Here is a 25,296-nt window from a genome sequence, read left to right on the forward strand (position 1 = left end):
GAAAGTGTCAAATATTGGACATATTAAACATTGGATCTCTACTGTCAGGATGTCACTAAAACCAAGTACATTTAGATTTGTTTCTACCCCAAAAACCTAGGTCGCGTATCTTGCTCAGTTTTTTTTTAGTTTGTTTTGTACGATTATAACACCTTTCCCATGTTGACGGAATAGCTTCAAGGTAGCTCGGAAGGAGCGGCTAAATATGGCACTTGCGTCAACCAACGGTTACGGGGTCGAGCGGTGATTTATGCACATTTCACAGTTCGTTAGACAAAATCTGGCGCTTACACGCGTTTCCTTTCGTGCATAGATGTGTGTATCCAGTATCTTCACCGTACTGCACCCTCGTCCATAATCGGGTACCAACGCTACCACCGATCATAATTAGTCGCATTATGAGATTTCTTTTCGTGTGGGGGCGCCCATTTCTGATGGGCCTGACCAAATCCTGGGTCCGACCGATAGGATTTCACACGTTTTGCCCCAATGTTTGGCCCGAAAGGTGGTGTCCGGGACGGGGTGATAAGCGTGCAGCGTCCAATTTCACTTTCCACCAATTTTACTCACCTCGCCAAGACTCCGATACTCATCCACAGCTGAAGCGTTGGTTGTGGCGAACCCAGCGTGACGACGCGCGAGTCGTGAATCGTGAAGGTGACGCAGCTTATGCGTGAGTGTGCTGTACTTTTTTCCGTTTCTTCTTCTCTCCCATCGACTTGTAAGTACATTTCTTTCCTCCACAATAGCATCGGCTCGATGCTCCTGCACGATCGGTGCGCAAATGAGTATGAGCGAAATGTAAGTGCGCACACATGAATATGCGAAAAAGTAAAATTACCCACCGAACGGAAAGCTTAAAACATTAAGATATATTCACGACGATTTTGATCGTGTGTGGGGTTTGGGGGGTTTATTGCTTGGTGTGTTTTTGTTTTTTTTTTTTTGCTTCTCGTGCTTTTATGACTATTTAAAACAGTCCCGCTCATCGGTTGTGTAGGTCGGTTTGGGGAATTTTAATGATTTACCCGCGGGAAAGCTGATGAAGAAGAAGCTCTCCGTAACGAAAGCACCCCTGATGGTTTCACTGCTCGATTATGCTCGATGAAGGTAGGCGCAAGAGAAGTAAATTAAACCTATGTTCAATGAAGTTTATACTCAAAATCACAAAACTTTGTTCTTCTCGTCTATAACTGTAATGAATAGTCTGATGTGGACAAATATCGGAAAGTATTGGAGTATTGGAGACCTTCCCAAGAGATAATCCTCATTAACTAATGGTCATTCTCAATTCTCAATGTTTTGATTTATCATTTTCCTCCAAACAGCTTGTTCCATCAATAATATGATGCTAGCTAGCTTAAGGTAGCTTAAGTAGTACAACACACTCAAACATGCCATTTGTGTCACGGTACGATCATAAAACATTCCAGAATGTCCAGTTTCAAAGTCTCTGTGGATTATGCCGTGTTTTTTTTCTGTAAGCATTCCTCCCGGGAGCAATTTCCTTTACCGGAACCTGGTGGATCTTGAGTCGCTAATTGCTTGGCGAAAGATCAACCTCACCATGGCCTCGTAAAAAGGTTGATGGTAAGAAAAAACACATACAAAACAATCCGTTGCCGTTACGGCAGATGAATTTCTGTGCTTGCTCGGATGAGACCTGAAGCCCTCGGAACTACTTGGCACGGATTTTTTTTTTTCGTTAACCAACTTTGGGGTCAATCTCTACGAAAAATGAATGTACTTGGGTGATTTTTTGTGTTTTGTTCAAAAGACGAGCGCATCGAATGAAACCAACGAACGGAACTATCTATCTGTATGGTCGGGAATAGGATCGTCAGTGTAAGATATAGTGCCAGAGATATATTTCTATCAGTTCCCCTCGCTAGTATGATCTCAGCATGATCACCACATGTGAGAAATGGGGAAAAAGCTTTGAATATCTTTATTAAAAACTGTTCATACGAGCTTTAAAATGACTTCATTTTGACAAACTTTATGGCAAAATTTCGAAAAGCTAAGATTTGTGGATGTTGGAATAACTGTGAATATAATTTAAAAAAAATTGTTTAACATTTAATTACATTAGAAACCAAAATGATTCAATCTTCTTTTTAAACACTAACACTGAACATAAAAGAGGTACTTTGCCAAATGCTCAAATTAATTACCAAACACGATACCTAAACACGCAATGTTTCCACCATGAACGTTCGATTCATTACATTTCCTCATTTCTCGCGGAGAGATTTAACTTTAAATATCTTCCTCATGGCAAAAAAAATCCCCCACATCAAAACACATCAAACAAATGCCTCTTAAATGCGAAGTCCGTATTGTAAAGACAACAGCCGGCACAAGTACCAGTCGAGTATTTGTGAATGTCTCTCGAAAGTGACGCTCATTGACTCGGTCGGAAGATGATCCGTTGATGTTTGGATGTACCTTCATACGGCACTCCATCATGCTGCGAGCAAAAGCTTACTTCAGATGCTTCGGAAACAATAACAAACATGTACATCAAGCAAAAGGTGAGTGATTGGATCAATTGTTTGAAAAAGAAATTTTCGATCAATCAATACCGGTGCTCCGGTTGATGCGGTTTGCTGTGTTGCTGTTGATTTCATCAACGTTTATCTCGATTCATTGTGGCTTTTCACATGTAAAAATAGACCCTTACCGATATAGCTTTCCTCATTAAGAGCTAACGGGCGGGTGATAAAATCTTGTTTTTTTGGCGAAAGAAATGGCCGTTAATAAATGTGTTTTGATTTACTTCCGGAAATGTGTGTGTGTGCGGCTGATGCAACGGTACGGCACCGCAACCGTCACAGTGGATTAGTTAGGTAATCGGAACCGTAATAAAACACTGCAGCGAAACTGATCGGTTCAATTTGTGTTAATAAATTCGATTGCTTAAAATGACAATGCGCGGATGGTGCGGTGGACGGTAGGAGTGAGCATCCGATTATCGCTTTTTATCATTGTTACATGTTACATTCTTCGAGTATTTTTGTGGTGGTGTGGTTTTTTCTTTAGTTTTTTTTTGCATAATAAACTTACCCCATGTCCTGCGCCACTTAGGTACAGCTGTCTTAGCGGTTCCTGTAGACCAACGAGACTCGTCACCTTATCCTTCAGTGGTAGTGATCCTAGACACCGCACGCTGAAGCTTTGTACATTGGCCGTGGCCGAACTGCCGTGCTCCTTGGCCACGTCCGTAAACATGCGCTCGATCTGTGCCTGCACGCTGTTGCTGATCTCCCGCCGTGCATCGCTACCATGGCGCGAAACACCAGCAGCTCCTGTCGCAACGGGTCCAGCACCAGCACCGTTCGCCGCACCATTCCCGGCTGTCGCAGCACTTGCCGAACCCGCGGGAGCTCCGGCTGCAGCTAGTGCCGATGAACCGCCGCCGGTGCCACCGAAATCGCGCAAACTGCTTGCCACCGCACTGATGTCGAGATTGTCACGATCGTTTATGATGGCACCGGCGAGACTGCCCCGACTCAGCCCACTGATCGACGATGAGCGGCGACGGCCGTTTTGTGAGCTGCGATCATCTAACCGCTGACTTATGATCGACCTGCAACGAGTGGTTCGAAGCAATTCGAAGACCATGGAGAGGGAGAGAGAGAGAAGAAAAGCAAACAAGAAGGTTGCATCAGTATCCCGTGCAGTACACCGCTACATTACGCACGAAACTAGACTACCAATTGCGCTATGGCGAAAGCATTGGTTAATGGTTGACAATTAATATTCTGCTATTACTGTTCTACTGCCACTACGTTACGCCTTTTGCCAAACGGCAAATTAGTATTGCTAACGCTAAGGTGTATTGTAAGGGGGAGTATTAGTAAGCTTAGTAGAGGATCAAACACTACCGCTTCCACCGTACCCATTGTGAATATGATCACCGCCGCAGCCGTAATGATAGTGGTTGCTACTGTCGCAGTTATGATCGCAGCCGTTCGCGTTACTGTTATTGTTATGGTCGTAAAAGCATAGCTGGTGGATTAGGTACACAAAAAAATCACTAACTGTTTGCCACATTGAACCGAAATGTTCGGATGACGTTCATCGATCACGCACTGCTGGTTGCACATTTAAAGCGAACTCTGCTAAAACACGACAATAAGCGAGAAAGAGTGACACTTTGATGTCGATACTTGGTTTCGTCCAATATCAGTTGACCGTTGAGTACGCTGTCTGGAAGCAGATCGACACAGAACGCTGCTCCAATTTGTACAAACACACACGAGCCCGGTTCTAAACGCTATGGCACTGTAATACGTTTCGTTGATTTGTTCATTTTCTTCATCAAACGAAAAACAGCTTTTCCGTCAGTAGAACACGTTTTCTGTACAAAACTGCACACTGTACTACGCACTCCCGAACGCACTTACAGCCTTACTTTCGGCACATGCCAATCCTTACTAACAAGCGCACACAGCGAATGATTCCGACCGGACCGGGCTGTGTTGGTTGAATCGGGAAAATTTTTAAACATTTATGAGCAATCACGGTTTTTTTTTTTGGTGGGCGTTTGGTGGGCCCAAATCTCGGTCAATGAAATGCGCGACCAGTTCAAGCTGAAACACTAACCGTAAACGGACGCTCCACTACTCGGTACGATGACTCGGTGTTCCAGAGATATGGTCACAACATCATCACATCATTTCGTCGAAATATTCGTACTTCAAACAATATCACAGCACGTTGGAAAATATTATGCGCACAGAATTTTCCTCCGGGCGAAGCAAAAAACAAAAAACCTTCTCACAACATTTAATGTATAAACAAACGTTCGACTGTAACCGAGCTAGATGCTAGATAAATGCAATTTTCCAATGCTTTTGAGCGTCAAGCTGAGCAAACACACCCGAACGGTACCGCGTACAGCAAGCTATTGAGCGTCGAAAGTTCGCAGCACTCAACCAAGGGTGCGAACAGAGTTTCGTGCCTCGCTTTCCTTACGCCCGGCATGTACACTACTTCCGTATCAGCTTGCACATTTCTTTTTCTCCAAGCGTTCGGTTCCGAAGATACAGGAAAAACTACTTTCTAATGGTTTGCCGAGCTTTCGAGCAGTTGGGCTTGAGCGTAGCTGTGTTGCGTGACGCGCTATTGCATACTTTTAGGGGTTTAGCAGCGAGCTCGACTTTTCGCATCCGTTGGTGCGCACACAGCAAGCACGCAACGTGAGGATCAATGTAACTAGTTTTTCCTCTCGCGGATTTGCCAGCCGGAAGCAAAAAATGTCGTTCTCCTAGATCTGAGCCCTACTTCGAGCGGGTTATCTGTGCTGACCCATATCGTAGCGAGGCACCGCTACGGTCGGGATGCATCTAGTTGCAATGGTCTGCACAGTGACTGCACGCGAAGTGACAGTAAGTGTCATTGAAACATGAGCGTAATGGAAAAGGGGTGACCCAAATGCCTGGAGCTCTGGAGTAGTCACTTTTATGTTTAAGGACTATTGCGATAAACATATGTCACTCAGGTGGCAGTTTGCAGTGACTGCACACTGGTGCACCGTTTAGCCGGGTAAGTAGAGCTATTAGAGGAAACTTTCGTTTGCCGAGTTAGCTATAAAGTGTGTGGATAGATGGACGTTGTTTCCTGGACGTTTTATCTTCTCGTTAGGTTTATCTTTACAGCTGTCTATAGTGAACCACTTTCTGTTGCGAAATGGTTTATCGATCTCTGATGAAATCTAATTAATTTATGTTGTACAGCAGACCGATAGACGATCGGTTCAATAATAGTTGATTGGCAAATGGGAGACAACTTTAACTTTTTTTTTAAATTGTTTTAAGGATTTTTTTTAAATAAATCTCAATCAACATCCAATGTTAATAAAAATGTTTTACATTATTCAAGATTTTTATTTCTGGCAAATGAATTATTTCTGGGAATTCATAAATTCAATTCTCAGGTTTAAACGCTTGATAATCTCACGCTCGTTCGCTTGAGTATTTGTGAGCTCACTGATTCAAAACAATTCACTCACAGATGAGCTCCAAGATCGGTAGCAGCGATCATCCACCATTCGTGTGTTTCAGTTCGTTATCAGCCGTAAACATTCACGGTGTGGACAAAATGTTTCTTAGAGCATCAAGGTAGTTTTGTCATTGTATAATTCTGTGCAATTTGTTTCTCATAACAATCGCTTCCATTAGCGGAATTTGTCTTTTACTGGTTTCAGTATCGACAGTGGCAATAGAATTAAGCTGCAGCATCGTTCATCCACTTCCGATCGCTTCCGAGCGTCATATCTTCAACTCGATGTACACTGCCTTACGCAAGCAGGAAGATTACGAGGAAGTGTGCATCATAGCTAGTGCCAAGCTTAACAGCACAGACGTCGAAGTGACATTCCCGAAACAACGACACATAGAACTGTTCTACCCGACGATCCCCACCATCGGTTCGGATTTGTTTCGTCAGCTTGACGAAGTTACCTTGAACTTGGAACTTCGCAAGGGCAACGTGAGTGAGTTACTGTTTGGTATGAGTAAACTGAATCATCTGAAAATAAGTGATACAGGTTTGAGTCGTTTCGAGGTGCTGTCAGCGACTGATCACACCCTGCAGACGCTCGTTATACACGAACGACTCATAACTGTGCTGCCGACGAATGTTCACTTCCTTGCCGAGCTTAAACTGCTTGACCTTTCCGGCTGTTCGCTGACTATAGTTGACCTGAGCCAACTGAATGGATTGTATGCACTGAGCGTCTTAAATCTCGCCGACAATCAGTTGTCCACAGTCGAAGGTAGCGAGCGTGTTGAATTACCGGCCCTTACCAAGTTTGATGTGCAGCAAAATGAGCTGTCACGAATCGATCGTTTCCCGGAAATGTTTCCTGAGCTTAAATTCACACGAATCATGCAAAACCGTTGGGACTGTGAGTGGGTTAGTGAGGTGCGAGAAAAAATCTGGAGAAAAAATATCACCGTCCTGGGGACGGACTTTCGCTGTGGTCGTAGAATTAACAATGGTGGACTGTGTTGTTCCTATGCGAATCCATTCCGAGCGCGTCTAGCAATTGCCAAAGCACTGCTCTCCGTGCTCGATGAGCTGAACGCACCGTCAAATGACGTTAGCGCTGGTGCACAATCGATAGATCCGCTGATAACGTTCAAAGTGTTCGAGAATGAGACCATCGATGGAGTGATTGGGGTGGAGATGCGAAACGTTGGAATCTACTTGCAAGATCCCATTGGGACTGTGTAAACAGATTGTTATTTCGTGCGAGTACGTCCTTCCATCAGGATGTTGTACGTTCCATTCCTCCAGTAACGATAAGCGATTGGTGCTACACGGTTCATGATCAATTGGTCGATCGGCGGCAAACGACTCGCGGAGACTGCAAGATGCGTTCTTTAATATTCATGTAAGCAATACATACAGCTTCAGGGTAGCAATTTTGAGTAAAGCTCCTTGTGTTTAGATTACTTTTAGCGATCCCATGTTCATTAGCCATCATTAGGAAGACGATAGAGTGCGCACGGGTGCAACGTAATTCAACGTGCTTCATCGAGGGCGTATCGTTTCAATCCCCAACGGAGGAGTACTTTGCCGCCTTTCCAACCTCATCACACATAATTATAGAATCGAGTGAAATTCTACACTTCTCGGCCCAGCTGTTCGATGCGCTTGCCGAGACAGCCTTCCTAACGCTGAAGGGCTGCCTGATACCGGCCGTTACCTTTCGCTCGGATGAATTACACTGTCTACGCATCGACAATACTGAGCTGCGGGAGTTTGCGGTAACGCCGCACGAAAATCGGAACCTCAACACACTCATCATCAACGGGAATCCTTTGTCGGCGATTCCACCGACCGTCCGATATCTTACAGCTCTCTCCATTCTGGACCTATCCAACAATCAGCTGGAGCACATCAAACTAGGTTGGTTTCAGACGATGGGCAATCTGCTAGTACTGGACCTTTCCGGGAACAGAATCACACGCATCGAGATACAGCCATCGTTGCGATTAGGACGACTGAAAAACTTCTGGATCAATCACAACCATCTGCAGAGTGTTCCATTTTTCCCCAACTTTGCACCATCCTTACGACGCGTTCGACTCGTAGAAAATCACTGGAGCTGCGAATGGGTAGCTCAAGTTCGGCAATCTATTTGGGACTCTGCAATTCAGGTGTACGGTGCGGAGTACGTGTGTGCTGATAAATTAGATGGAGGACTTTGTTGCTACGAAGGCTACCCGTACAATACGACGGGTATGCAATTGGAGCAGGCAGAAGAGACATATTTCGATAATAGGAGACAGATCGAGCAATTCCCGCGCGCAGAACGTTTAACAGCTGGTGACGAAAGTCAAGCAGGCAGAGAGCATTTGCTTCTAAAACAATCATACAACGTGCTGGAGCAAAAGTATCGCCGGTTGGCGGAGCAGAAGGAACAGCTTGAGCAGCGGTTCGTAAATACGGTGCGTGAGTTAGAACGAACTGTGAAAAGGTTAACGGCGGAATTAACAGAAGCGCAAGACACAATCCGGGCACAAAACTTAAGAATAATGTTATGATTATTATTATTTTTCTGTAGTACACCACAAAAGAGACTTATTTAGTTAAAAAGAGGTGCATTTCCGCTTGTACATTTAAAACCAGGTTAATAATAAAATGGGTGTATTTACACTAGGAAAAGACTTGCCGTCCTGCACTCACCTCGTGTCGTCAAACATTGCATCTATCTTCAGCTTGTATATACTGTTACGGCTAATACTGGACATTGCGTCCAGCTGGTCGGCATCCATTAGCCGGAAGCCGGAGGATACACTCGAACCGCGTCGTGGGCGGCTCATTCTTTGCGAACCGTCCATATTGTACGTGACCATTGCTTTCATTCGGTTAGCAGCTTTTACCACATTGCACATAACGTTTTACAGCACAGTACACTTCACAGTTGTTGATCGCATTCGCCATGGTTTATAATAATGAGCCACGCTCAGTAAACAGGTAACTTCTGACCTAACCGTAAACTGGCACACGATTTCCTTCACTTCTTTTCAGCATAAAATCCTATCAAAACTCACTATAATTATTCTGGTTCACTAATTGTGTCAAGCATCTTTAAAATCCACTCCAAACGAACGTGCTTCTAATTATCTCACTTGTTCGGTAAAATCGGTATGCAAATCGTACTACACTCCCGCGTTTTTCGGAAAACCAATCACTGAACTCTTTATCGGTGAAAGGATCATAAACGTCTCGTTTGACGCGCTGTACAGCTGCACTTGACCCATATTTCGCTCGAATGTTATGCTTCACTCCGCGGTTCCCGCACAGCGCTACGCTTCGATCGGTAATCAATGCTTGATCGCGATGAGGTCGCACTATCAGTCGGTCAGTCTGCTTAATGCTTAATGCTGTAATGGGGTTGAGCAGCTGCACCGCAAATGACCGCACTTGATGAAGATTTTACAGTGCGGTCCACTTGTTTCCCAAATGGCCACTGTGAAAATGCCGATCCGGCGGTAATGACGATCCACCGTAACGGAACTTTAGTGTGTGTCGCGATCCCGGCTGTCGTGTTGCTTACTGATGATGACGTTTCCCAGCAACCAGCAAGAGGGTTGAATGTGGGCGATTCCCTTTTGCGAGGGAAATTCGGAGGGTTTCTACCCTGTGTTCTGTATTTCTCTCTTTCTCTCTCTCTCTCTCTCTCTCTCTCTCTCTCTCTTTTCTTCGCTTTTAGCCCTTTTGTTAATTGAAGACTAAGGAAGACGGCGGGACATTGGGCAGCTCCGTCGGATCCAATCGGTTGGTGATGATCAAACAGGCTAACCCAACGAAGCGTACACACATAATTTCGATCGATCGATGCTGGACTTCAGTTGTTTTTTTTGTTATTCGTTTCAAGTTCAATGACGCAAACTATTGACTGTCGATGATGATGATGGGGATGATGGTAAGGCCTCTGTTGGAAAATGGATGGAAATGAGAAAATGGTAGAAAGAGGAAGGTTACTATTGGTTTGCTTCTCGTCTGGTGAATGTGCACGAGCCGATTGCGGGTGGTTGTATTGTTTCTCGTAATTTGTGCCTCGGTCGAGTCGCCCCGGTGTGGGTTAGCAGGTTTTTTGTTTTGGCTCTTGCTCGGCACAACCAATATGTGATTAATTATGAGAAAATGGAAAATTACATGAAATCAACGCGTGAAGAAGAAATGGCACACGCTGACCGTGAGCGGCTCGTGTGCGGAAGTAAAAGGAGCTCTCTTCAGCTGATTCGATGCCTTTTAACTACCAACGATGCCAATGTCAGGTAGGTAATGCCGACAGCATCCGATCCGAAACGTCGATGTGATTGGGTAATAAATTAGTCAGCTTTCTAGAATTGTGGTACATACATGTCTGATGAAATTTGTAGGTTACACTACAATCGCTGTTCCACATGTAACTGGCATTGTGAACATTTCATTCAGGTTTTTATTTGTAATTGAAGCGATGGTTATGATTTCTTGTTTAAAATAGTCCCTTTTTTGTAAACATATTTAGTATAAAACAGTAGATGACATTTTATAAATGTGTATACTTGATAATAAATTTAAAAAACTTTTTTTTAAATTAAATTCTGTAGAGAAATCGAAACAAGAATTATCCACCATTTTTGCCTCCGTGTTCAGTCATTTAAACGAAACATACCCTTTACAACAAATATATAGGTCTGGTCTCAAACACTATCATACTTTCCATGTCAACACTCGCACACCGTCCCGTTGGACCGGGTACTGGCACAGTAACGCCCTGTCCTACGTCACGGGAACGAGTTTCACGCTGACCAAACGATCATTCCCTTCCGAGTACCGTTTTAGCCTGGTTTTGATTTTTTTTAATGGCGCAACTACGCGTCTACGGTAGGTTTCGATTGCTTTGCAAAGAACCTGTTTTATACCACCGACCGAAGAATCTACGCCAGTCGCGTTGGTATGTAGAACCCGACAAGTAGGTCAGCATCTGTAGCAATCGAAGGGACGTGGACGTTACAAACGGTGGATGGAAAACGAAAGTCCCTGCAGTCTACATAGGCTTCGGTAGGTGAAATAGTGCTTTGAAGACTCACTTTTCTATGCTCTGGTGTCGATTTGTGTAGCTCCTATCATTGCTTCTTTTTTGCTGATAATTCTCACTACTTTATCCCGTGAATTGCCTCCCGTTGAGTTACATTGGATAATATACTACATTAAAAGCCTTCACACGTGCCTGCAATGCCGTCGCGGTGAGAGACTAAGTGGTGTTTGACATTGTATTTCTTCACCGTGAAGCGAGTAATTTCTTGCGGGTTGACACATGCAATAGCACAATAGCGATCCGCATTGTAACTGTGTTCCTCCTACAGTGAAAGCTGTTGTAATGCTATTGAAAGCGCCATTTGTTACATCCCTCGCCCCCTGCCAGAGCTCGATCGTTTTTAGCTAGTTCACTTACAAACCCATGTCTGGAGCGCGCTTCATATTATGGCAAGCGGCTCATCTATCGACCGGAGACAATAACGATGCAACATGACAGTATGGTGGAGTTCCGATTGTCCGCCTACTTTCACCCATTCTTATGAGTGCACGGCAATGTTCGTGCATATGCATTCCATGTACTAATGAGCAACCAGTTAGGTGGCGTCAATAGTGCGAGTAACAATCCAAACCTTTATTCACCATTTCACCTCCACAGACTGGCGACCGGTCCAATAATCTCCGACAGCCAGCGCGGACCGAAGAATTGGAAAATGGTTCAGTGACGCTATGCGTTCATTAGTACCCAAAAACCCTGTAACGACGAAATTTGGATTTCTACGGCTATCAACTTGAATACAATTTGTGTAATCGAGCTGGAGAGGTGGAGGTAGAGAAGTCGAAGAAGTTGAATTTTTGTTTGTTTTTTTTTTTTGGTTATTCACTATCGTATGCCCTGCAGGCATAATAAAAGTTGCAGCTTGGACATACTGGCATCACGATGGCAACCGGCGATTGGGCTTAAAGCAAACGCCTAACTAAAAAGAAAGTCCTTGCGTAATGTGGACATTTTCCAAACAGTGGCTACGCTTCGCGGATATGACTTTCAAATTTTGTTGGAATTGCTGCAATGTTGCACTCCAGAAATTACTTCCTTTAAGTCGGAGTACCTCTTCTTGTGTGTGTCTGTGTGGTCCCAAGATGTAGTCATCCAAGGTCAACCCAACCATCCAGGAATGGTAAGTGTTGGGAGTGATTATTACGGCATAGTCACCAGAGTTACGGTCAGGTTAGAAATGACCCCTGTAGCCAACGGTTTTTTTTGGTTTCGTTAGCATCGATGATCAAGATGCGTTGTTGCGCTTCTCAAGTGGAACGAGATGCCGCTGATGGAGCAACCGGTTCCGCGAACCATATCGGTACGCTGGACCGGGTGCCATAGCGGGATCGTCGGGCAGCCATAGCAATGATCATCAACACATGGTTTTTGGTGAGTGTATGTCTTCGCGTACTAATTAGTTATTTATACAGCGACCGTTTATGACTGTACTGAACCGTTCGTCAGAATTGCTAAAGCAACCAGACGTAAACATCGTACCGGGGGGTCGATACGTAGACCCGTTCTTGATGCTCCTAATACCTTCTCCCCAATGGACAAACCGGTGCACCGAATGCCACTGATAGTAGGTTAGTAGTTGCAGGTGTGCAGCTTAGAAGAGGGCTGAGGGCTTATGCATAATTCACCGACCATTTTCCCTCATCCATCACCAATCGTGGCTACGCTTGCATGCCTTTCTTGTTCGCAATTGCATCAGCCGGCCGATGGGCTCTGGAACACGCTTAAGAAGGGTTTGTAACGCAGAAAAGACGGAACTGTGTAGCTAGTACCAATACCGGTCAGCCTTAGTTGCAACGACGTTGTCTATATGGCATGGGCGCACAGGTGTGTGCGCGTGCGCGAGTATGGTCGCGTCAAGTGAAATGGCATCACGATTGCTACAGTGAGCGCTTGTCAAAGAAAAACGCGTGGATGCGTTACGTTATGTAACTTGATAGCCACACAATTGGAGGTTAAACGGAGAGATGGTCACATTTGGCGGGGGTTTTTTGTTTGCGAATCATAACAATAATGGTTTCAGCTCGCTTCAGGCTGAAAGGTGTAGGTTAGTACGGTATACACTTAATCTGTTGTTTAAGCTCGAAATTAGTGTTTTCATAGTGGGGTAAGTGTGTGTGTCGTAAATAGTTATCATTTATTAGATTGTGAATGCATTTCAACACATATCACTGTCAGGTATGATGATAGTTGAGCCAGTAGGAAAGTATAATTAATGATGTTATTTAAGTATAACTGTAAGAGTGGTAACAGAATAAAATAATACAACATTACAGAATAAACATTTGAGTGTTGTTAAGTTAATTTTGTGGAATTTGAAGCCATCCTCCTTGTCAAAAACATCGACATCGATGAGAGATAAACAAATAAATAAATTAAATTGGGCAATATTCTTAACGTTAGTTATCATGTCCTAAAGTTGTTCAAGTGTCTTGAGAATTTTTTCAACGCTTGACGCAATGAAAAATAATATTAAAATTTCGCCCGTTGTTATAAACTTCATTTCAATTGCAATCATATAATGCAGTAAACTGGTTTGAGATGCATCGTAAAATCTTTTTTTGCGAAAAAATCATCCCTACACATGAAACTGGTTTGTGCTTTTATTTCAGACGAACAGAATGTAACTCCTGCGCCATTCGTGTTTTGTGTTCTAATAAACTACATAATCGCATCGTTGACCGATTGAGCTCATTTCTCACCACTCCAAGTATCGTCATTGCCTTTCACCAGTCAAAGATGGCTAATGTCATAAAATCTGGTAGAACAACATCAAGTTGCGTATCGTTATCAATGGAACTGGTTCTTAGGCAAGGAAACACGGCACAGCATCGAACACTACTTAGCATCGTAAATTTTCAAACAATATAAAGCATTTGATTGTGATGAAAAGAATTCAAATTTTGTGCATAAAACCTTTGCCAACAGCAGAAAAAATATATATGTGTATAATTAATAAACTTGTGAACTTGTGAAGTATCCCATGAATGACATCGTCTGCACGTTGAAGAAAAAACAAAATAATACCGTATTGGGCACACAAAAACCTAGCATTAATTTCTTTTTTTCTATTTCTATTTCTACTTTTGCAAAAGCTACAACAGCAACAAAAAAAGCCCTCCCGCATGCTCAACGAATCAGTACGCATACTTACACGCTTGCTACGCTAATCACCGTGATCACATCGAGTGAATTGAATGCTCACCAGAAGAATAAAAGCGCAAGTGAGAAACGTGCAGTGAAAGGTAATGCATCAATGCTTTTTTGCATCGGTTCCTGCCAACTGGTACCGGTGCAGATGCTAATGCATCGCTGCATAATTTCAGGGAAATTGCACCACACGGTTCTATTGTTACTGTGGCAAAAGCATACCAACCGCTAGGTAAGATGCATTCCGTCGGATGTGAAGCTTGAAAGTGCATCGGACTTGAAACTCCCCGCCACCGTGAGATTGTGTGCGAAACGGGCGGATAAGGAAAAACGATGATTAATTGTCGCTCATGCCACCTGATTACCCTACGCTCTCCCCCATTTGGTGGCAAATCAGTTTGAAGGAAGTTTTTTTTATATAAAAAAACAACAACCCACACAAGTCATTAGACTATCTAAGTCCTCTGGCGGGCACAGCTTTGGTCATTTGGTAATTCACACGTGATTACAAAATTATGCAAACAAATGATTCTTGCCCACAATTCCGGACGGTACGGAAAAGAAGGAAAACAAAAACTGTAACGCAGCCAGTGTTGTCGTGCTTACTATCAATCACCGGACAATTAGCAGGGAGTCACTTTGAGGAAGCTACTTGGCACATGATTTACATACGCGTTTGCTTTAATAGCTCCATTGAGCTTTTTGCACATTTGCAGCTACCACCCGTCGATTGCATATGGGAGCGATCTCAGGGAAACCGCACGAAGCAAGAGTAGCAACGTAACATCAGCCGGGCTGATAACAGCTGCTTTACCTTGCTACTTTAAATAGCCGAATATGCTGTAAGTGCAAATCGGCACTAACAAAGCCAAATTACACTTCCACCATCCCACCATCGCAGATAAAGAAACCGTGCTAATGTAAACCTTCCTGCACTTAACTAGCGCGTGAGCAAACAAATAAACAAAAAATAACAAACGACAGCCGCAGTTTCACCAGCCGCAAATTAGGCACAGCACCAGCTGATTAGGTATGAAATCATGCCACAGCTTGCCGCGTACGTCGGTTCGATAATGCTGGAGTGATGTATGTGTCTAGCCGATAACGTAATTACTCACATCACGATCAGATTAGGGCGAGGATTTTCATTGCCATTTTACTGTCCGAACCGTCGAACGTGTACGGCAAATGGAAAGAAAAAAGATAATCCATATAAATGAATATATTTTCTACACTGGATATCTCTTTTCGTGTTTGCTATTTTTTCTTTTGGAGCTGGTGTCGGTCTAGGTCTAAGCCCCAATCGGTTTGGGTTTCAATGACGTATTGATTTATTTCGACACAAATGATGTATATTGTTAATTATGCACAAATTATGATTTGGAATAGAGATGTGCAAAGTGAGGAAGAGTGAGATAGTGAGTTGAAACGTTGTATTGAACGAGTTTCGTTCATGAGTGCACATACGTGGTGAGTCGAATCGCAAAAAGAGTAAATACGTGAATTGAAACGAAAATGTGCGAATGAGTTGAAACGAAACGTTTGAAACACATGATTTGAAACGGAATACATTTGTACAATACCCTCACTAGCCAAATGAATATACTGCTCGCTCTGTATAGAAAAAACTTCTATAAATTTGAAAATTTCATAAGGCTCATTTTTGCACCAACTTTTGCCTATAACTCGATCTATATCCAACTTCATTTTTTGCACCAAGTTTTGCCTATAACTCGATCTATATCCAACGGATCTCCAATCTTTAACCTGTGGTCGATAGATGGCAACAATGGCTACATTTTTTTCTTGGACGGCCATGCCCTCAGATGTCTGTGCCAGAAGTTATTCGAGGAAGCAAGTTTCATACCCTGTTTGAGAAAATGTAGAATTTTCTTCATTTTTGCACCAACTTTTGCCTATAACTCGATCTATATCCAACGGATCTCCAATCTTTAACCTGTGGTCGATAGATGGCAACAATGGCTACATTTTCTTCTTGGACGGCCATACCCTCAGATCTCTGTGCCAGAAGTTATTCGAGGAAGCAAGTTTCATACCCTGTTTGAGAAAATGTGAAATTTTCCTCATTTTTCACCAATGTAGCAAAATTGAAAAATGTGATATATTGTAATGGGAATTTGTTGCAATAAGTTTCTTTTCACTTAAATAGTGCTTTAAATTAAAAAAAGAATAAAAAATCAGAAAACAATTTTACAAAAATTTTCAACTCGAAAATTTCATAAGGCTTACCCCTTGCCATTTTTTTGAGAAATTTTGCAAAAAAATTCAAATTGATTTATATTAAGCAAGTTCCATACCCTGTTTGAGAAAATGTGAAATTTTCCTCATTTTTGCACCAACTTTTGCCTATAACTCGATCTATATCCAACGGATCTCCAATCTTTAACCTGTGGTCGATAGATGGCAACAATGGCTACATTTTCTTCTTGGACGGCCATGCCCTCAGATGTCTGTGGCAGAAGTTATTCGAGGAAGCAAGTTCCATACCCTGTTTGAGAAAATGTAGAATTTTCTTCATTTTTGCACCAAGTTTTGCCTATAACTCGATCTATATCCAACGGATCTCCAATCTTTAACCTGTGGTCGATAGATGGCAACAATGGCTACATTTTTTTCTTGGACGGCCATGCCCTCAGATGTCTGTGCCAGAAGTTATTCGAGGAAGCAAGTTTCATACCCTGTTTGAGAAAATGTAGAATTTTCTTCATTTTTGCACCAACTTTTGCCTATAACTCGATCTATATCTAACGAATCGCCAATCTTTAACCTGTGGTCGATAGATGACAACAATGGCTACATTTTCTTCTTGGACGGCCATACCCTCAGATGTCTGTGGCAGAAGTTATTCGAGGAAGCAAGTTCCATACCCTGTTTGAGAAAATGTAGAATTTTCTTCATTTTTGCACCAACTTTTGCCTATAACTCGGTCGGTATCCAACGGATTTCCAATCTTTAACCTGTGGTCGATAGATGGCAACAATGGCTACATTTTCTTCTTGGACGGCCATGCCCTCAGATCTCTGTGCCAGAAGTTATTCGAGGAAGCAAGTTCCATACCCTGTTTGAGAAAATGTGAAATTTTCCTCATTTTTCACCAATGTAGCAAAATTGAAAAATGTGATATATTGTAATGGGAATTTGTTGCAATCAGTTTCTTTTCACTTAAATAGTGCTTTAAATTAAAAAAAGAATAAAAAATCAGAAAAAAATTTTACAAAAATTTTCAACTCGAAAATTTCATAAGGCTTACCCCTTGCCATTTTTTTGAGACATTTTGCAAAAAAATTCAAATTGATTTATTTTAATGCCAATTGGTTGCAATGAGTTCCTTTTCACTCAAATAATGCTTTAAACAAAAAAAAGAGTAAAAAATAATAAAAAGTTTAAAAAAAATGAAAATTTCATAAGGCTCATTTTTGCACCAACTTTTGCCTATAACTCGATCTATATCCAACGGATCTCCAATCTTTAACCTGTGGTCGATAGATGGCAACAATGGCTACATTTTCTTCTTGGACGGCCATGCCCTCAGATGTCTGTGGCAGAAGTTATTCGAGGAAGCAAGTTCCATACCCTGTTTGAGAAAATGTAAAATTTTCTTCATTTTTGCACCAAGTTTTGCCTATAACTCGATCTATATCCAACGGATCTCCAATCTTTAACCTGTGGTCGATAGATGGCAACAATGGCTACATTTTCTTCTTGGACGGCCATACCCTCAGATCTCTGTGCCAGAAGTTATTCGAGGAAGCAAGTTCCATACCCTGTTTGAGAAAATGTGAAATTTTCCTCATTTTTCACCAATGTAGCAAAATTGAAAAATGTGATATATTGTAATGGGAATTTGTTGCAATAAGTTTCTTTTCACTTAAATAGTGCTTTAAATTAGAAAAAGAATAAAAAATCAGAAAAAAATTTTACAAAAATTTTCAACTCGAAAATTTCATAAGGCTTACCTCTTGGCATTTTTTTTGAGAAATTTTGCAAAAAAATTCAAATTGATTTATTTTAATGCCAATTGGTTGCAATGAGTTTCTTTTCACTCAAATAACGCTTTAAATAAAAAAAAAGAATAAAAAATATTCAAAAAATTAAAAAACACTAAATATTTGAAAATTTTCTAAGCCTGTATTCTAACCTTCTTTTTGAATAATTTTGCAAAATTTTATAAATTGATGTATTTTAATGACAATTGGTTGAAATAAGTTTCTTTTCTTTCATATAATGCTTTAAATAAGAAAAAGAATAAAAAATAATAAGAATATTTTAAAAAAACTATAAATATTAAAATCTCCTAATGTTATAGCCTTATAAATTATTTATGCGTTTATGCCGGGTTTTTTTATGACTTCGTAATGCGTCGCTAAGCGAGCTGACTCCTAATAACGACTCATTCACTCTGAGTTGACTCACTAAAAAGAATTGTTATTCTTATCTCTAATTTGGAATCGATTAATTTAATCCATTTAAGTCTTATCAAAAACAAGTATTCGTAAACCTTGTAGACTTCGTAGACTAATTATTAATTAGGAAATTTGGAAAATGAGTCTTAAAAAAGTTCCGAATTCCTATTTGGAAATCATTATTTTGAGAAAAACTCGTCCAAATTTTTCGCTACCTATCGAAATTTTGATTTGAACCAAATTTTGATTTTTACCAAATATTCTCTAATCTTTGTATTTTTCTTTAAAGCGACTGTTCATCGTTTTAAATCTCCATTTTAGGATTGCTTATCTAGAATGAGTAACTCCCTTTAAATGTTTTAGTTGAATTTGAGTAATAAGTATTCCAGTTGATTGGAAAAAAAGAAAAATGTTGTCGATAACAATGTTTTTCGATTTAATTTCAAACACCATTATGCTTCCTTGCCAATACTTATCACGATCCTCATATTATTATCAGACAAACAACAAACCATACTTCAAACAAGTAATACAACTCTCCCCCATTTGTTATCAGCCGAAAGCAAACATTAAATAAAAACTAGTTTATGCAGCTGGCATTCCAATCCTGCTTAGGCGCAGGTATTGGTCGCGATAATTGACCGATGGTGCAAATTATGTTACGCTAGCGGTCGGAAGTAGGTGAAAGAAATTTAATTAACGCAGCCCCGAAACGATGAATTCCTAAAGTCTGTTATCAGGCTGTCGGTATGCAGTGCCGGGCGTGCATTGACGAACGGAAATTAGCAACAGCATATGCATATGGTGGGTTCGTGCTTGTAGTTACGATGCGTTGGAACAGTTGGAACCGTATGCTAGCTTTTGTTGGTATTATTGTTCTCTTTTTGTTTTGGGGGATTTTGGCCAATTTTCCGTTTCCCGAACAAATACACGGGAGGTTGGGAAAATTCGCCAATACAACGGTAGGCCGTTACTGTTTTTCGCAAACAAAACGGCATTATTACGTTTGGCCAGTGCCTGCTGGTATGCTGGCAGATTCGTTCAATATCTTCATTAACTTTCCACAATTCCCGTACGACCCCGGGACAGGCGGCTATCGGCGGGATCATCATTTGGTGTAATCATAAACAACAAATAGGAACCACTTTAAGCATCCCGCGCATCCCTGCGCATCATGCTGCCTGCCGGCACCTGTCGATCTGTTGTTCGATATATTCCTGCGCTTCCGCAACAGGAGATCGGGTGAAAATAAATCGTTTGACCCACTTCCAACACTATGGCGCGGGTATATAAATGACTTGCGTTGCATGATTTCGCTCCAGGCTCCGTTGGATCGGACCCACAACAAAAAGATAGACGTACACACGCATCTGAAGCATCTCCCAGAAAACCAATCGAAAATCATCTTTCCTGACCACTTGTTCATCAACTATCATCGAACCGCTATTGGGAGAGTTCCCAAATCGGGATGAGCTATTGTTTGGGAGACCTAGAAAGCGGGGAGCACACACACACACACTCATGGAAGAGGAAAAAATACAAAGTATCGTGTTGCCAGTTCCCGGCCGGGTGCCCAATCTGCTCTATCCGGTAGAAACCATATGTGATCAAGTTTTGAGAGAAAACTCATCATTCGCTCGGGATGATTCTGTTTGATTGCGGGCAAGCAAGTGCCTCTAGCGTGTTCCATTTCGGGTTTTTTTTGTTGCCATCTTATGCTTGAACGTTTTGAATTGTCCGTTACCGTTCCCACCAAATAATCCTGCCGATATGGCAGCAAAGCACCTGAATCATAAGAATGAAGAACCTCTCATAATCCAACGAGGGCTTTGATTGTGCATTGTGTCAGTGAGGCGGTTGGAGGTATCATGGAATAAAATTCAAATTACTTAAATCCTTTCACCGGTTCGAGAAAAAAAAGTAGCCCAAGGGCAAAAACGATCGCGTTTAGGAGAAGGCAATTTACTGCATGATTTGGTGGTGAATATCAATAAACGGGATAATGTGTCTATTTGCATACCGGGCGAAGGAATGGCGTCCTACATTTATTAACAAGTGGAACTAATTATTTTATGGATCAATTTTGGAACGTTTATAAACTGGACCGTTTTGTATCTATTTCAGAAAGCAAATGATCGTATTTATTAAATAATTATCCCAAAAACACTTTTTAGGCATCTTTTTGGTCACAATATTGACCAGTTTCAGTGTTACATAACTGTAATGAATAAACGACACAAACTTTCGCATTTAAGATAGTCTCCACCATCCATCATTCACTCAGCAAATACAGCTTTCTTGCCAAAAATTATCATGTTGATTAGTCTTTAATGTGTGTGCGAAACATCCCTCCGAACTGCGTTGTAATGTTCAGACCATTATTCAAACACATTATTTGCTACACTGCAACCTCTAACCAAACACGGAAGCCTGTCGATAGCGGATGTTTTACCGTTGTGAAAAACAAATTGTTTTATTAGGAATTTTCTTTTACCCTTTTTTTTTGCACACCAATTTTGCTAAGCTTCACTCAAAATTATTCCCAGATGCGTTGCGCGTACGCACGAAACATTGCTAAAAGGTGTCAGCATCCCGTTAAGATATTCGATTTCGGGAATATGTTCGGCAAAGAAAATGAACCATTTATAACGCTAAAAGATGGTTTTGTTTTTATTAAAAATAAAAAGCTTTTCTTTTTGTTTCGGTTGTCTGTATGCACAGACAGAAACAACACCGGGCATGAATATCCCGTCGAGTACGAAATGTTTGTATGCACTGCGCAACAACGCTTAACGCATGTGGTGAAATGAATATCATTATTTTTAGTTTCATTCATCGCGTTTTAATTAATATTTGCTTAACGCACGACAACCGTGCCGGGTAACTGTGGGCAGTGACACAGCATGTGAAGATGATTGATGCTTGCGTCTGCCTAAAATGTTTCGTAACCACCAAGCGCTATCATTTGTATCAGAGCATGAAAATGACGCATGTGAAGAAAATGTAACAGATTTTATGAACCCATGAGAGCGAAAGATAGCTAGATGCAAGATCGTATTGTGCGTGGAAAAATGTTGGGGACCGATCGAAAGTTGATCTTTTTGTTATGAATGTTTGTTTTGTTTTAATATTCCCTACAACGTACGCTACAACTTCCGATATGGTTGGAAGTAAAAGTGCGTCTTAAATTTCTTTTGCATTCCCATTTTTTTGTCGATGCTGTGATTGATTCATTGAGTCATTGACCGTTTGACAAGGATCCGGGTTAGCCCTTCAAAAGGTGGGTTTAAAACGTATGTCAACGATACGCAGGTTAAATAGCCTTGATGATGAAGTCTCATACGCTGGTACAGATTTTAGGAAAACCGACATTTGTGTTGACAATATTTCACATCATAATTCAATATACTTGCCCATGTAAGAATTCACATCTAGCAAAATGGTGGCAAAAATTAATACCATATTCCCTCTAGTTCCAACTGCTTGGTCTTCCGAGTATTAATGATTAGTCGACCACCTTTCAGGACAAACTGTTCCATGCATGCAGGCAACACTTCAGAAATCCAAATGTATTTGAAATATCTCACGTACAAAAACCCAAAAAAGAATATTATACTGACCCTTCTATATTGTCTGAGAATCGATAAATTCCTTGAGTATCCTCTTGGATTCCTTGAATATCCATTTCTCCGAGGAAATCTTCGCTAATGACATGTTTAGAGTAATTCCCAACATATATAGGTATACTTTTCAATAGAAACTAAATTTAAACTTTTCTACAAACATGTTAACTTAAACCTCCCGCGGTGTACCAAGCGCTTGAACAACTTTCCAATGACGCATACTGCTGTGAAACGTTGTCCTCTCGTCAAACCCAGTTAAAATATTTTCTTGAAAGATCAACCACAACTAATCCCAAAAAAAAGTCAACTTAAGTGTTGAAAGGAAGTGTTGTTTCCTTACCCGTTATATATAGATTCCCCTCACTGTCTTCGGTGAGAAGATTGTTTGTCTTGTAAATAGCAACTTAATGGACCACATCTTGTTTGGTTAGGTTAAAAAACGTGTAAACGAGTAATGTGGGTGTAAGCAAACAGCTAGCAAGATACGCCTAACTATATCCCAGCAAACTAGTGCGAATTAATGTTTTAATACTGTTAACCATCTGCAACTATTGTCACGCTGCAGTGACTGTCGGCCATGCTTGGTTTCGTTGCCGTTTGTCCACAGAAGACGGTTACAGGGTAATGTACCGTGCCGAATTCAATAGCCATTTCTATGCATTCCAACCGGTTAACTGCATCGTCGTGAGGGTGAATGGAACAATGAATAAGGATAACAATGTTTATGATGCACAAATCATTTACAAATCACTCAGTTAATGAATGCTTTCAGGGTATAAGTTTTTTTTGTTAATATGCACAAAACATCAACTTTATAAGCATTGCTTCCCTCCAGCAAAGGTGTTGGGTTCTGCAATGAGGTCGGCAAATTATTATCGCTAGATCGAGCGAGCTTTTAACCGCTGCAACACTCCGTAGACAGCTTAAGTTTCGTTTCCTTTTTTTGTCTTCAAATAAATTCTTCCGTTTTCTCCTGCCTAATCCGTTACATCCGAGAATTATCGATAATTAACTCTCACGATCTATTTGCACTGTCCGTTCCGTATTGATTTCGACGGCACGAAGTAGAAAGAGCTCTGGGTGCTAAGCCGATTTTCCGCGATCATTCTTGATCGATCTTGATTATTTTCCCATCTTGAAGGTTTTTTTCTTCGTGTGTGTGTCTTTCTTTCCACCAGCCACTAGCTGGTGCTTTTCTCGAGAGCGGTTTTTCCTCTTCTTCTAGCCACAGTTATTCTAAGGGAGGTGCGCTATCGAAAATTCACACCACGAGCGGTAATGAATCTTCTGTTTTCAGCGCCTTTCATCGATTGTTGGGAAAATTGATTATCCCAAAACCCGTGAACGGCTTCCGCTTGAGTAACCATTACCTAGCGGTACAGAGGCGATACCTACGCATGGATGGAACGCGTTGGGAAAACAGGAAAGACTTGGCCAAGTTGGATAGTTTTTGTTGCTGCGGGTAATTATTTCACCCCTTACGCAGCGCGTTCTGTTGCCTCTGACCTCACAATGCAACCTGGCAGATCAATGAACGGTCACGAAAGCCAACAGGTTCAAGCTTATCATTGAATTATTCTTCCGAACTTAATCTGTGCTTTTGCTAGCTAATTACACGCATGTTGAGCGTTAGAGTTGTGCTATCCATTCCACGGCTCTCCAATGAAGGTCAGTGAGTTGTGAAATATTGAATTACTGTGTGAGTTTCACACCTTCACTAAACCACTCTGCAATGAAATCATAAAGAAAGATTGTTTTGTAAATAGCTTTCTAACAAAACACTTAAGTTTTGTTGCTGCCTTATGATTTTTGATTTTTCCATCGATTTTGCTATTAATTTCTTTTCGTTTTTCAAGTTGTATTTCTCCTACTGAAACTATCTTCTATGTTAACAACTGTTACCAAATAAATTACCATCGCAAAGAATGCATCATTGAAGAAACAGAATGCGCTTATTAATACTTTTGTTTTACTTCACATCGCTTGTCTTATTGCACTGTTTCATTTCTATTTATGTATCTCGCTGCTGCGAAAAGCAAAATGCAACGAAAATTAAAATGTTTGGCGGAAAAGTGATTTCCACAGCGCGAGTGCCAACTCCCATGGCACCGCAGCTATAAATCACCCTTCTTCAACGCTACGGTACGGCCGAATTCGATCACGTTGACAGGCGCAACTAATCGTTTCCGGTTATGGCGGCAAAGTGAAATTATTTGCAGCTCTTTACCCGCTGGCAAGAATTTCGACACTTTCCTATCGAAAACAATTTTCTATGTGTTTTAATGTTTCGGAAACGGCTGTAGCTAATTGCCAGCCAGCTTCGTGTTGCCTCCACTAGGGGAACTCCCCGCAAAACGAACAAAAACAAAACCAAAACTTCCCGAAAAGCCCACCTTTTCGGTCGGTCAAATTTCGTGAAAGCGCCCAGACTAACCGTACCACCGGACCTGTCAGTTTCAAACAGTTTGACGGCTGTAACACACCAATCGAAACAATCTGTTTTATTTTATTTGCTGTTGTTGCTGCTTTGCCGTTCCTTCCTGAAACTCGTCCGAACGGCGCAAACCGAAAGCTTCCAGAGCAGAACCCCATCGGGTCGGCAGCTCTTGTGCGGTTGTAGGCCGTGCGAGTGAAACCTGGCGCGTGAAACGTCCTCCAGCAGCAGCGTGAACTAGGAGGCGTTTCCGGCTGGGAGTAGCTGCAAATTTATCGACCGAATGCGCCTCCAAAAGCATACCCGGCAAGCTGATGAACCGATAGGCAAGACAAGGGAATGAATGCAAAAAAAGACCGAACGCAATCAGATCGTAACATAAGAAAACGAAAGCGAAATTCCTCCCCCGAGCTGGTCGCGATTTGCAAACTACAGACTACCGAGCGTACGCCAAGATTAGCAGCTTCACGCTAGTGCCGGGCAGCCCTATAATAGGGTACGAACCAGTACGTTTTGCGTTTTGTTTATACGTGCTTATAAGTGTATCATTCCCAACCGTTTGTCCAC

At 41.7% G+C, this 25,296-nt stretch overlaps 4 protein-coding genes across 6 annotated transcripts in view; 3 read left to right on the plus strand and 1 right to left on the minus strand.

Moving 5' to 3' along the window:
- The window catches only part of LOC125765893 (protein purity of essence), a 267,808-nt gene that overhangs the window by 26,729 nt on the left and 215,783 nt on the right, over nt 1–25,296 (plus strand). The gene's annotated exons all lie outside the window — the stretch shown is intronic.
- LOC125765904 (uncharacterized) overlaps nt 1–25,296 on the minus strand; it is a 36,193-nt gene that overhangs the window by 9,518 nt on the left and 1,379 nt on the right. The window contains exons 2-3 of one of the 3 annotated variants that reach the window (XM_049431427.1): nt 8,701–9,952; nt 3,067–3,589 (exon numbers count right to left, since the gene is read on the minus strand). In XM_049431427.1, coding sequence (XP_049287384.1) covers nt 3,067–3,589; nt 8,701–8,909 — 732 coding nt within the window. In that variant the 5' untranslated portion in view covers nt 8,910–9,952. Of the gene's footprint in view, nt 1–3,066; nt 3,590–3,901; nt 5,834–8,700; nt 9,953–25,296 lie in introns of those variants that run through there. The other 2 variants (XM_049431429.1, XM_049431428.1) reach the window with 2 other exon arrangements.
- LOC125765958 (uncharacterized) lies at nt 6,004–7,250 on the plus strand. The gene is made up of 2 exons (XM_049431518.1): nt 6,004–6,125; nt 6,186–7,250. Exons 1-2 carry the CDS (start codon nt 6,019–6,021, stop codon nt 7,240–7,242), a joined length of 1,164 nt encoding a protein of 387 aa, XP_049287475.1. The 5' UTR covers nt 6,004–6,018; the 3' UTR covers nt 7,243–7,250.
- Nucleotides 7,296–8,679, plus strand: LOC125765962 (protein flightless-1-like). Its single transcript, XM_049431523.1, has 2 exons — nt 7,296–7,402; nt 7,460–8,679. Exons 1-2 carry the CDS (start codon nt 7,383–7,385, stop codon nt 8,556–8,558), a joined length of 1,119 nt encoding a protein of 372 aa, XP_049287480.1. The 5' UTR covers nt 7,296–7,382; the 3' UTR covers nt 8,559–8,679.

The sequence above is a fragment of the Anopheles funestus genome, chromosome 2RL (assembly GCF_943734845.2).
Source record: "Anopheles funestus chromosome 2RL, idAnoFuneDA-416_04, whole genome shotgun sequence".
NCBI classification, from domain to species: domain Eukaryota; kingdom Metazoa; phylum Arthropoda; class Insecta; order Diptera; family Culicidae; genus Anopheles; species Anopheles funestus.